Source organism: Monopterus albus, unplaced genomic scaffold (genome assembly GCF_001952655.1).
Source record: "Monopterus albus unplaced genomic scaffold, M_albus_1.0 scaffold35.1, whole genome shotgun sequence".
Lineage (NCBI taxonomy): Eukaryota > Metazoa > Chordata > Actinopteri > Synbranchiformes > Synbranchidae > Monopterus > Monopterus albus.
Genome location: NW_018127915.1, coordinates 1,209,000 through 1,222,841, shown reverse-complemented (window position 1 = coordinate 1,222,841; position 13,842 = coordinate 1,209,000). Strand labels below are relative to the sequence as shown.

At 43.4% G+C, this 13,842-nt stretch overlaps 1 protein-coding gene across 1 annotated transcript in view; it reads left to right on the top strand.

Moving 5' to 3' along the window:
- Positions 1-13,842, top strand: part of cacna1ha (calcium channel, voltage-dependent, T type, alpha 1H subunit a) — a 148,670-nt gene that overhangs the window by 42,473 nt on the left and 92,355 nt on the right. The window contains 1 exon segment of the mRNA XM_020597813.1: positions 3,663-4,129. Coding sequence (XP_020453469.1) covers positions 3,687-4,129 — 443 coding nt within the window. The 5' untranslated portion in view covers positions 3,663-3,686.

Sequence of the window (13,842 nt, the reverse complement as noted above, 5' to 3'; positions counted from 1 at the left end):
TTCTCTGATATAAGAGCACACATGTGGTTCACTTTGTGTGCTGTTTTTAATAAAGGATATTTTAAAGCTTTTTAAACTTAAAATAACATCAGCCTTACCCTTGAATGAATTTTTAAAAAGTTAACTCTGGCAAAAGTGAGTGTATTCAGTCTTTACCACTGTTTCATATAATCTAAGCTTTTCTTTCTCACTTTGTGCAGTGACTTGTAGCAGTAGTCTTCCACTGCCGCCCCTCCCCCCCCGCCGGTTTCCAGTGGGAACAGAAGCAGCACTGGTACAGTAGTTCAAAATAGTTTTATCAGCCTTTTGTGTTAGTGTGGCGTGCCAGACTGAGCGATCTACCAGGAACACAGGAACAGCTTTTCAGTCTTTGTATCTCTCCCCAAATGTCCCACAAAGTTTTTGTCTCTGAATGATATCTAACTTTTTTGTTTTTGACTGCTCAGATTTCCTCCAGTCGGCTGTCAGAGCTACATCAACCCTGAGGATTTGATTTCAGGGGGAAGCTTTGACTCCTGCTCAGACACCACGGTTGACCAGCGTGGGCCCTGACACTAGGGCTGATTAGGGTCCAAACGCTCTTCATGAAATGTATTTGTGATCGATGGTCCGAGCAGCGTGGGAGTTTAAAGTGACTGTCAAATGGAATTGCCCATAAAGACAACGACGTGCTGCAAAACAAACACTTTTCTGTTTGAATCCATGGACTGAATCATGACAGTTATACTGAGCAAACGTTGACAGATAATGAGTAAACGTATGAGCAATTAGTTTTAAAAGGCCAACTTTTCACTAACTCCTCACTCATTCATTTTAACTGTAAGATGAAAAAGAAAATTATTATTATTATTATTTTGTAAAGCCTGGGTGTATTTTGCCGGCACTGGGTGTAGTTTGTGATTCATATTTATAAACTTTAACATTAATACAACACTCATGGCAGTTTTATTGTCTTTTATATTTGCTTGGGTTGGATTATATTTGCAGGTTCTGTAAAAAACCAATTATGTGGTTTAACACAGTTCCTTCTCTTGATGTATTACAAGATGGCCCCTCTTTCATTTCCTCCTGCTGACTCCCCTCACACATGAGATGACAGTCTGACTTTGGACTGGATCAGCTCTTGAGGCATCTTAAGATACATAATGCGTCTACAAGGTGGGTCGAGACTGGAGTCCTCACGTGTAGTAAATGGTCTTGAATGAGAAGGGTTTATGGCTCCAAACCAGATCCTAGAAACCTGTATCATGAGATGTTTACTACATTAGATGGGTCTGGAGCCACCATGAATTGGGGCTCATTCTGCCCTAATGTGTGTGGATGTGTTACTCCAAGTGGTATTATAAAGTATTGTATACCTGACCAACCCAGTGCTGTTGGAAAACAATTTACTCTAATGAGCGTTTTGTCTTTTTGTTCACCACAATAAGATTTCACAGTGTATTTATCCTTTTACTGCCAGTGCTTTCTGTGTATGGGAACAAGTCTTTGGGGGCCAGTGGGTGTCACATCCTGTAATTCCTACTGTAGCCACTTATCAAAATGGCCTTGCAATACAGGTTACAGACATCCTTTTTTGTTTTGTCTGCCACTGTATGATCAGATCAAAAACTTAAACCCCATTTAATTTCCAGAGAAACACAGAAACATGTACCCTACCTGATTTTAGCCCTGTCTTTGTTGGAGTGCACAGAAGTGCATTGTGTTACAATAGGCATATATAAGAATACAGTAATTTAGCCAAATCACACTACAAGGAGGATTAAGTTTATTTTAGTAGAGCTTATGTCTGATTTAATAATAATAAAAGATGATGTTTCTGTGCTTACACCTGTACAGGCTAATGTATTTTTCATACCCTGTTCTATTACCTACTGCATGGGGATGCATGAAACACCGCGTTACGTGCGCGCCCAGTTTGGCTCTTGGTGCCTTTTCCGCGCGTACGGGTGCGTCTCCTACTGTGCTCTGCGTGTCCATTTGCCGGACATCACGTCACGTGTCAGGGCTCCTGGCTCCCGGGCCAAGTTTTTTCGTGTCAAATCATCCACGGAGCTTCAGCACAGCAATCTACACGGTGCGAGCCTCCCGCGCGCATCTCCGCTCCACGCCGCGTAACCAACACCTCAGCGACGATGGACGGATAGATGGATGCATGGCTGTGGATAGATGTTCCCGTTTAACAGAACGCTCAAACCAAGACCACTTCAAGTAATTTTTGATTACTTCCAGTGATTTTAAACGTCTCTCGGATTACATTTGTTCCGTGAAAAGGCAAAAGGAGATATTTTTTTAAGAGGAAAGAAAAGGAAAGCTCCGGATTGTGAGAAAGGCTGGGTGCGCTAGAAACACGGAAAGTCACGGATCATGCTTATGGGAACTTCTTATTCCGTATTGATAAGGTATTTAATATATATAAAGTTAATCGTGCCATCTTTTAGTATCTACTGAGTCCACTTTTTAACGAGGAAAGAAGAAAGCGTACTGTAGGTGATGGGCACTTCATTCCCTCAGGCAGGCTGTATTTCCCTAGACACTGTTTTAAATGTGTATGTAAGTACTTTCAACAGCTACTCCGGTGTTTAATCTTTTCCTATTTGGCGTACAGTTCTCTCAGGAGAACACGGAGCTGCCTCAAGCGTCAGATGCGCTTTTCTCTGATAAGGGCAAACGACGGACAGCAAGGCTTCTTAAAAGCCCTTAAAAGAGAAAAGTCCGTTTGCTGAATATTGATGACTAATGTTTTGTTCTAGATGTTATCCTGCTTAATATAATAATCAGGATTAGTGTGGCATTTATTGTTTTTTTTGCGCATTCCCTGCCCACCACTGCGTGGTGAGGGCTAAAAGCCTCCAGAAGACCAGAGACAGAGCAGTCCATCTGTTCAATCACATAGCAACAGGAAGCCAGAGAGAAGTGTGGAAAAAAATCCCCACTATTCTCATAATATCACGGAATAATTCTGTGGTACTCATGGCATTTATTGTTTCATCATAGTACTGGATAAATGTGTTGTGTTTTGAACTATTTGGTGTCACTGAAACAGCAAAAAAAAAGAAAAAAGAAGTAAATTCACTGTATCTTTTATGTCATATTCACACTCTAAGTTCTATGTAATCCTATTTTCTATCATAGGGATAAAACAGCTCTTCTTATTTTTATTGGAGGCAGTGAAATAAGAAACCATTTGACCTGAAAAAGAGCTTTGTGATTTAAATGCTCACATGAAGCCATGTTAGTAAATATTGAAAATTTGTGGTCAGGCTTGTGATAGACCAGCGACCTGTCCAGGGTGGACCCTGCCTCTCGCCCAGTGTCAGTTGGGATTGGCTCCAGCCTGCCGCCCCCCTGTAAGCGGTATAGATAATGGATGGATGGATGGATGGATGGATGGATGTGGTAAGAATGATTGGAAGCAAGTGCTTTTGCTGCTGAGGGATTTGAGGAGGAAATGGCCTGAGTGTTTATTTGGCTCATTAAGTGGTTTGTTTCCTGTTGCTCTTTGCTAAGCTCTCTCACTGGTTTTCTGCATCTTAGCAAAATTGTATTTTAATTTTCAATTTATATTTTGCATCTCTGGTCACACTGTCTTCCATTGTTTCGGCTCCACCCCTCCCGCTTTCTGCCTCTTTTTAACCTCTGTCTCTCTGACCTCCCTTCAGAGTGGCTCTGCCTGATGCTCTATCATGACTGATGGCGAGGGGAGAGCGTGCTTTCAGTATGCAGAGGGCCAGGAGGGGCAGGAGCAGGGGGAGCGGCAGGAGGAGGTGAGGCTCGCTATACCGACGCCCTACCTGAATGACACACTGGGACACGATGTTGACCTTGGAGGAGGTTACGAAGAAGAGAAGGAGGAGGATATGGAGAGGAGGAGGTGCAGAAGTGGTCAGCGTGATGGAGGAGATGAATGGAGTCCTAAGGGTCTGGGGCACGAAGAGCAGGACCCGGAGCTGGAAGTGGACGTTGGACCAAAACTGGGAGTTCGCATGACAGCTCCTATTCGTGATCCAGACTCTGTCTCTGAGGAGGAGGAGCAGCAGCCGTACCCAGCCCTGGCCCCCATAGCCTTCTTCTGCTTGAAGCAAACAACAAGACCTCGCAACTGGTGTCTTCGTGTTGTCTGTAACCCATATCCTTTCACATGATGGAGATCTAACTGTGACACCTGGTAAGACCACATGTACTCACATGTATCACTTGGTTTAAACATTTCACACAGCTTTACGCATGGAAATGTAGCAACTTGCTTGGTCCTGTGAGACTAAACAAGCCCCATTGGTGGGTTCCACGCTACTGAACTTTGACAGGTCGTTTTGTCCAAATGCTGGGGTGAAACGTCTTCAGACTGCCACAGTTTTGTTTATAGAAATTTAGTAATGAAGGAGGGCAGCACGGTGGCACAGTGGTTAGCGCCGTTGCCTCACAGCGAGAAGGTTCCGGGTTCGGGCCCCACCTGGGACCTTTCTGTGTGGAGTTTGCATGTTCTCCCTGTGCTTGCGTGGGTTCTCTCCGGGTGCTCCGGCTTCCTCCCACTGACCAAAGACATGCAGCTTAGGTTGATTGGTGTCTCTAAATTGCCCATAGGAGTGCGTGCGTGTATGTGTGGTTGTTCGTCTATGTGTTAGCCCTGCGATGGATTGGCGACCTGTCCAGGGTGTACCCCGCCTTCGCCCGATTGCCGGCCGGGATTGGCTCCGGCCCTACCCGTGACCCCGTTCAGGGACTAAGCGGTAGAAAATGAATGAATGAGTAATGAAGGATGTGGCTGTAGGTAGAATAACTGGCCTTGCTGCAGTTGTCTTGAGCTCTCAGCTGGTTTCTCTGGGTTTTTTTTTTTGTTTTTTGCCCACCTCTGCCCAGTGGACAAGTTTTGAAATACCTGTATAAGTACAGCGCATTTAAACTGAGGAATCGTCATCATTGATATTTAAGCAAAAGAACATTGCTTCTCCATTTCCTTTCATTCTTTTTCTGTCATTCTGTATCACACCACATTATCACATCACATTTTCTGGAAGCCATTTTGTGCTAACCATTTAAATTTAATATAGGAATGCCAAAAAGTCCAAATCAGTTTTTACAGTAGCTGCTCACTTCTCTTTAGCTTCTATTATTACCCTTCAGCTGTGCATCCTGCCTGGGTAATTTTCATCTGTGGGATGTTTTACACTGGAGCTTAGACAAAAAAAGAACATAATGTGCATCCAAATCCAAGCACTATGAAAAGAACTTGTAGATGAACCACTGCAGTATCTTTTGATGTTCTGATGTGTCTACGTGGGTGGTGCAGCAACAGAATCAGGACTTGAGTCATATTTATTTGCTAAGTACATTTCAGTGTACCCCTCCTTGAACCCTCGGCAGACGCCTCATTTCTCTTATTTGTTTTCACTTTCCAGTTCTGTGTGATGATGTGCAGTGGCTGTTTTGTACTTGCCATAGTTGGACATTATGTACCAGGAATCATGATCTCCTATATTATAGGTGAGTATCTTCATTCCCAATTGGCATAAAAACCTAATTCTTAATGAGATGTGTACTTGTGACCGTAGATGGTTTTTTTTTTTTTTTTTTTTTTTTTTTTAGCAAGTGGATAATTCTACATCAACTATATCTCTTCATGCTGTCCCACATTTATAGATCGCATAACTGGGTTCCCTGCCTTTTTTCAGAAAATACTGCCCGTCAGCATCTTGTTTTGACACTTGTGAAGAATATGCTTCATCTTTTTTGTCTGTGCCCCTGTTCAGTCCTGAGCGTGCTTTTGTGGCCACTGGTGGTGTATCATGAACTCATCCAGCGAATGTACACAGCCTTGGAGCCAATCCTGATGAAACTGGACTACAGCATGAAGGGAGATACAGAACACCGCAAGCATGACAAGAGGAGTGAGTGACACCGTGACACCTTCAGGCCATAGATTTAGGACTGTAACATTAACGCAGGACTTGCAAGAAGGAACTGTTACACAAAGAACTTGAGTTTCTTTTTGCTCATACCAAACCTCGGACACAAGCTACTGCCAACACAGAAAGAATATCAGGCACTGTAACACCACTGTAAATAGAACCGTGTAGACTGTCAAAGGAGTGTGATTTGAAGTTCCTCAGGTTCATACAGTAGATCCTGTTTCTCATGTACAGTATGTTACATTTAGTGTACTGTAGGTTTATTCAAACGGTATAGTACAGAACCAGGAGCTGTTACTTCTTTGAATCAGATCTTTCAGTCATTGGTTTTCTTCAGCAGGGTGGCATTTTAAAAGTGTGCATGTGTGTTTTTAACAGAGGTGAAGAAAGAGGTTGACGAAGGTGATGAGCCAAGAGCTGAAACAGAGAGTGAGAGCGAGGAGGAGCTGTCCTGTTTTGCCCCAACGGTATGGACACACAACCATGTGACACTGCCACATAGAGCAGACTTATGTCAGTGTGTATGGTTGCAGCTGGAAGTGGTTCGCTATTGTCAGATCACCACCTGGTGGTGAGCTGGATGGGATGGCAGGGGAGGAAGCTGGACAGGCTCAGTAGACCCAAACATATTGTGAGGGTCTGTTGGGAATGTTTAGCAGAATCCCTTGTCGGAGAGATCATCAAATCCCACCTCTGGCAGAGCTTTGACCAGATCCGGAGGCAGGTTGGAGACATTAAGTCCGAGTGGACCATGTTCCCATTGTCGATGCGGCCGTTCGGAGCTGTGGCCGTAAGGTCTCTGGTGCCTGTCGTGGTGGCAATCCCCGAACCCGGTGGTGGACAATGCGGTTTTCGTCCTGGCCGTGGAACACTGGACCAGCTCTTCAGGGTGGCGGAGGGTTCAAGGGAGTTTGCCCAACCAGTCCACATGTGTTTTGTGGATCTGGAGAAGGCATTCGACCGTGGCCCTCGCAGCACCCTGTGGGGGGTGCTACGGGATAAGCGGAGGAAAATGGATAGATGGATGGATTTCAGTGTACGCTGGAATCTAATCAGTAAGATATTGAGAGTATTTAAATGTTAGTAAAATCACAAAATGCAAACTCTACGTATTCTCTCTCCTCAAATCTTTTGTCTGCTAGTGTTGTTGGTAGGATGTAACTGTAGATGTCAGCTGACTGCAGTAGACCTTGACTGGCTGCATACACAGATGATTTTGTAACAACACTGCATCATGTACAACGCGTGTGTGTTTGTGTATCGTCCTATAGCAGTGGAAGTTCTTTCAGGGACATACTGTAGACAGGGAGCTAAATGGATACATGCACACGCTTGTTCCTGAGAACATACAGTAGCTGCAGCATGACTTGTTTATTTTCTTCATCCGATTGTCAGCTCCAGAAAAGGGACTTGATGATTCATACCCCAGACTGACTGACACAGTGATGCCAGTCAAACCCACATTGATGATTTGAATGGGTCAGTGCCAGCTGTCCCTTAAGACCCTCCTCTCGAGAGTTGTTGGAGGAGACTCAGCAGCCTAGCAGATGAGTAATATGACACAGAGGGTTTGGATGATACAGTACAGTAAGAATTTTTCATTTTTAGTGGTGGTTAGGAAAGCAGGGCCAAAGGTTACTTCCATCACCAAAGGGCTTTTACAGTGAGTTAGTGTTTCCCTTTTTGAGTAACTACATCAACCTGTAGGTGCTCCCTGATGGATAGACTATGTAATAGTCACACTCTTTGTAAAGTACACCTAGGGGTTCGGTGCCTACTTTGATATGTGGGTTGGAGAAACCGGGGATTAAACCACCAACCCTATGGTTATGGGGTGATCTGCTCTACCTCCTGAGCCACAGCTGCCCACATGTTAATGCTTTTTTTTACAAAACAGGGGTATTAATATACTACACAATCCAGGGAGACCGCCCTGCTGTATGAGCAGCTGCATCTAAGGTTACTTAGAAATAACTTGAGGGGGACCGAGCTGGCAGACTGTCACAGACATCTTGGAAATCATATGGCTATAGCATGAAGTGGCAGGGATTCTGGCCAAGTCTGCCTCTTAGTATGCTGGTGCTTACATCTAAGAACAGAAGGTGTATTTAGATATTTTCAAGTTAGGATACAAAGTACCTGAAATAGTGTTTCTGAACTTGTTTTCACATGTTTTGTTTAATTGAGAGATATCCCCATAGAATGAGAGAGTGTAGACTGAAGCACATTACACATGCTGTATACACATGTCAATCCATTGAGGCACATAAATATAGGGATTTTGTTTGATATAAGATTAACTTTGAGCGAGCAGTTAGACGTGAACTTAAACAGAGTACACATCACTTGACAAGCTGCTGTTTGACAGATGTTAATGCTGCCAGCACTGTAGTAGGAATACTACTGCAGTGGCTGTTGAGGTAGCCTACTATGCTTCACACGCTTTCTTTCCTACTTGTCATCTTTGATTTCCAGCTTAATGCTGATGGTGTAAGATGTGTTGCACTTGCACTATAGCTGCTTGTTTAAGACTGGAACCAGGTTACATCTTAAGAGCTGATCTCACTGGACAGGACTCCGCTTTAATCCTCAGTGTTTGTAAGTGTGTGGGTGTGTGTGCAGGACCCACTGTGTAAGCAGTGCAGAGTTGGTGGTCCACAGTGGGCTATATAAATATTATTCACAGCATATAGTAAATGCTCTGCAAGTCAGCCACGCAAGGCCATGTGCATAGTCTCTGGAGGAAAAGAGACCAACGCATCTACCCAGTTGTAGAGGTCAGGAAAACCAGTCATCAAACTGTTGTGAACAAAACTGTGTTTAAAATCCAGATTCCTCACAGGCCCGTTCCGCCTTCTGTAAAATATCTAGTCTGTATTTGGGAAATCACTAATCATATGTGACAATTACAAGGCAACAGCTGGTCTCAGTTACTAGAATAACATTTCAGGGCAGCAACATTTCTCATTCATCATGCTTATTGTCCTCACTGTCATTGATCAACTGGGCTTCTCTCTTGTCTGGACATAAACGTGCAAGTTCAGTCTAGGAAATCCACGTCTGTGCTTAAGCTTCGATTACAGCAGTTAGCTACTATTATTAATTTTCTGCTTTGCTCTTGGCTTGTTCAACATACAATATGGACGTCGGCAAAATATTATGAATTGTTATTACCTCTGCCAAAGATCAGGATTATGTTTGTTGGTTTGTTTTTTAACAGGATAACTCATAAAGTAATGAATGAATTCTGATGAATGAGGTAGGGTGTGGCCCACACAATAACAGATTAGATTTTGGTGCTGATTCATATCGTGATTTGGGTACTGGAATTTTTTTTTTTGTGACTGCTGGAAATGCTGCTGATTGTATGTGAGCCCCCTTGTGGCCAAAGTGTGTAGCTGCGCTGCCAACAGCTTCCCAGTGATTGTCAGTGCAAACCGGGTGCTGTCACTCAGCCTCCCTTACCCCTCGCCTGTCATAACCTCACCAGCTGATTGTCCTACATTTCCACTGTATCATTTCCCCGTGTCCGTCTCTATTTATAGGAGGGAGGGGCTGCACTCCTCATACACACACCCACAGCTGAGCAGGGAACAAGAAGGATCAGTCCACAGTGCAACAATCAGCCAGTAACAGAGACTGTATGAGTGGTTTGTCAACCAGCTGTTGAACGAGCAGAACACAGACTTGCTGAAATGTGACTTCTTCACTGCCAACAACTGAATGTCTGTCATGTCTGTTGTTTTTCTTGAATAGCATTAAACTAATAATGATATCAGCATCATTCCAAATGCCAGCAGTGGGTGTTCAGGGGCAGTCAATCATATTATGAGGGTCAAACTATCATGGGAATATTGCTTTTAGATGTAGTGGCACTTTGGGGAAACTGAGTTGCTCTTGGCAGAGGTCTGGCAGCACTGCTGTTTAGTTGGTATTTACTTTATTTATTATTAAAACAAGACAGATAGGTCCATGGTCAGCCCGCAATGAAAGCCACTAAAATATTTCCACATTCTTAAAACAAGGAAGTCTGACAGGGAGTTTTACTCGCGGGAGGCTCATGCTCGGAGGTGTGTTCACTCGTGCATTGGAAGCACTCAGTGTACAAAAACACACAGAAGAGCCTAGAGAAAGGCTTTGGAAAAGGGTCCAAAACTCCAGCAAATAATAGACAGTGAGGGAAGTACTGGCAACACTTGCATGTAGCAGTTGAGTGATGCATGTCTAAAAAACACGAGTAAGTCATGTCAAGTAGAGGACTGTAGTACTACATGTGGATCAGTACTGGATCAGCTGTATTCTGGGATCTATACGATCTTCAGTGGAGTGTTTGACAGTAATGTGAAGCAGTGTCCAGCAGTGGTGTGAGGTCCTAAGAAGCAGATAATGTTATTACGCCTGACTTTTTCAATGCTGTCACGCTCTCACAAGACTGGGTGTTTAGGACTCAGTGGTGAGATGGTGTGATAGAATAACAAGTTGATTCAGGCTGATTAGATGAGATTTAGGGCCACACGAGGTTAATCCATTACAAATGAGTGGAGTCTTCGTGCTATCTGTCTCCATTAGTCACTCTATAGCCTAAACATGCTGAGAGGGCCTCATGCACCTCCTTCATAAATGAATACAGATGAGACTGGGTGAAGACTTGCACACAGAAGACAACCTGTTTTCGTGGCTGATTTGAACAATCAGTGGCATGTGATTTTTGTCGTCACATAAGGGCTGATTTAACCCTTCTTTAAAAATGAAAATATGTGAGAAGCATGAGGTAAAAATAAGTCAACCAGACGTGATTTCTGTGGGCAATTGAGGTTTTGTTAGGTAGATTTAAAGCTGTTCAACATGAGGGACAACATATCCAAGTCAGAATCTACAGCATGAAGATTCTGACTGCAGCCCAGATAAGTGTCAACTTCCAGTTGTCAAGAGGACCCACTATTTGCTGAAGGGGTTCTGTAACAACATGCAACTGTGACAAAATGACTCCCAATCAGCTCTTTTCAAGTAAAAAGGTAGATTGCCTCCTTCTCTTCACTGTCACAGTGACGCCATTTCAGAGGTTTCATTCTCTTTGTGTGCAGCTTGTGTTTATTTATGCCTTAAACTGACTTCATCTATGCACCGTGAGGGACAAAGAGATCAAGTCTTGATATCAGCAAGTTGTCTTCCTACTGCCACTCAGGCATCCGATTTGCGTGTATTTATGCATCTCTATCAGTCTGAGTGCTCATTTTGTTGTGTGTATATTGAGCAGTGTGTGTGCCTTTGTATTACTTAAATTACGGGGACCGAAAACTGTTAACACTCTCACATTGTGGGGACTCGGCCATCCTTGTGGATAAGCCTACAGGAAATGAATGTAAGTCAATGTAAAGTCCCCACAAGGAATGAAAACACAGTGTGTTAGATTACTCGTTGCATTTGGCCTGTGCTCCTGATAACACTGTCCCTTTGCCGTACAAGTACCAGCGCACCCTTCACAGTCCTCACACTGTTTGTGGTTGTGTGTATCTATCTTCATGTATGCGTAGTGGGTCTAGATCTGCATTGTATTATATCACAAACAAGCTCCAAACTTCCCATGACTGCCTTTCAGTGCTTTAGTGCAGAGCTCCAGGCATGGCAACGCCATAAGCTCCCTGCAGCCATCGAGAAGCAGAACACGATCACGCACATGCTCTGTGTGCACTGCAGGCTAAATTCCAGAATGAAAAAAAGAGCACAATGCACACTGATATTACAACAAGATAAATTCTGTCAAAATCACCAAAATACACTGCTTTTCTAAAGTATTACAGCAAATAATAGCCACATATCTGCACTTGTAGAGAAGCACTATGCTGACACTAGCTTGTCCAGACAAACCTTACGTTACCACATACTGTAGTTACGTTCGTAAAAATACATTTTCATCAGGTTAGGAAGAACAAAGGGACAGTATCACGTGGACAGGATCTTTCAAAAATAGACTTGTCCTCTAAATCCACATAAGATTTTACAGAAATGTGTAACACTCTGTTCACAGATTATTGAAAACTGTGAAGCAGCAAAAGTTGACATTTAATGTTTTCTTAAATTTTGTATTGTAGTCTTTCAGCATTTTAGTTGCTTGATAATCACAGCTGTTTGCATTTTTAGACTTTTATGTTCTCATATGGTTAAGACAATATACACTGCTAAAAAAAAATAAAGGGAACACAAGGGAAAATAAGACATTCAACTATGTAATGAACAAGGTATTTAATAAGAATATTTCACTCATTCAGATCTAGGATGTCTTATGTTGTGTTCCCTTTATTTTTTTGAGCAGTACTGTATATAACACTTAAAGTGTCTAAACTCTGTCTTTTTGGCGGTATTACTGTAAATGATCCGGTGATAACCAGCCCGATGTGGAGCATTGCTGTTGTCGTTGAGAAATGGAATAAGTAGCCAAGCACAACAGGTAAACAAATGGGCATTTCACTATAATATTGTTTGTTTGCCTGTTTGTAACCACAGCGGGATGCAGGAGGACACGTTTGTTGTCATCAGCATGTTTCATTAGACAGTCAGAATGTGGTTAATCAGAGCACACTGATGAGTCTGTTGTGTCAAAGGTCAGAGGTCAGTCTGGGTGAAGCTGCAGGCAGCTGGTGTTTGGGGTCAGTAGAACAGGTCATTTATTTCCTGCCTTTTATTGGCGTTCAAAGATGTAAAACATCTCTTAAACATTGTCTATTTTTGTGAGTAGTTTTCAATTTGTCTCAGTTGTGACTGTCTAAATCCTTTTGCACTGCGGTCCAAGTCACTGCTAAATGCACAGTTGGCCGATGGAGAGCTGCAGGGAGGCAAATGCCACCTCTGTGACTCAACTGCCAGTGAACAGCTTCATCTGCACGACTGGTGTCCTGATACTTTCAGACAGTCCTTGAGCAGCTGGTGGCCGGCCATTTTACTGGTATATTACTGTTTTTATAACATGTTTATCTTGGGTGTACGTTCATCTGGGAGATGATTGAACTGATTTTATAATTCCTATCACTAGATACAGAGGAGAAGGTACATGCAGTGTCTCGACTCTCTGTGCCTGGTATGTATTCCCTCAAAGAGCTGTCAGTCAAGTTTCCTGTAGCAGCAGTGCTTGATTGGAGCTCTTCTAGTGTGGGAGGGCTTTCTTGGCAGCTGTTACCATAGCTACGCATCGTGTTGATGATGGGCCATAAGTGTGTTCTGTGTTTCCACAGCTCAAACCCCCAGATCTAAAACCTGCTCTGTCACGCTCACCAAGGAATTCCATAGTGAAAATGTGAGGCGGGTTTTCTTGGTCAAAACTCACATTAGACGAGGAATAACGATGACTGTGTGCGAGTGAATGAGTGCAGCAGGTGGTAGGTAGGTGTCAGGCAAAGCTGACACAAGTGTGCAAAGAGAGGGACAGGCGTGACAAAGAATTTAAGAGAGCAGAAGATGGATGGTGGACACTAAGGGAAAACAGTCCAGTTAAAAAATGGAAGAGAAAGGAAGTAAATGAAATCAAGGATAGAAAACAGATGAGGGAAGACAAAGAGAGTGGCCAGGAAGTTAAAAGTCAAGGCAAGAACAAGGAGGGAAGGGGAGGATGAAAGGGACAAAGAGAAGAATGAGCACAGAGAGAGGGATGATGGAGGAGCAGAGCTGCACTAGACAAACAGGAACACAACAAGAAGTGGAAAGGACATACAACAAATTGGTCATTTAAATCCAATCTTTTGTGCACGGTCCTCGTACTTTAACAGAGTGCTCCTGTCTGACACTGTGATGAACATGTACCTCGCCACTCTCCTGCACTGCTTTTTTATTGTCTTTCTCTGATGGTTGCTGCAGTAAAGATGCAGCGGTTTTCTTGTACTCAAGACACATCTCCACTCCCAACCAAGCCCCCCCCCCAACTGGCCTCCCCCCGAAAACC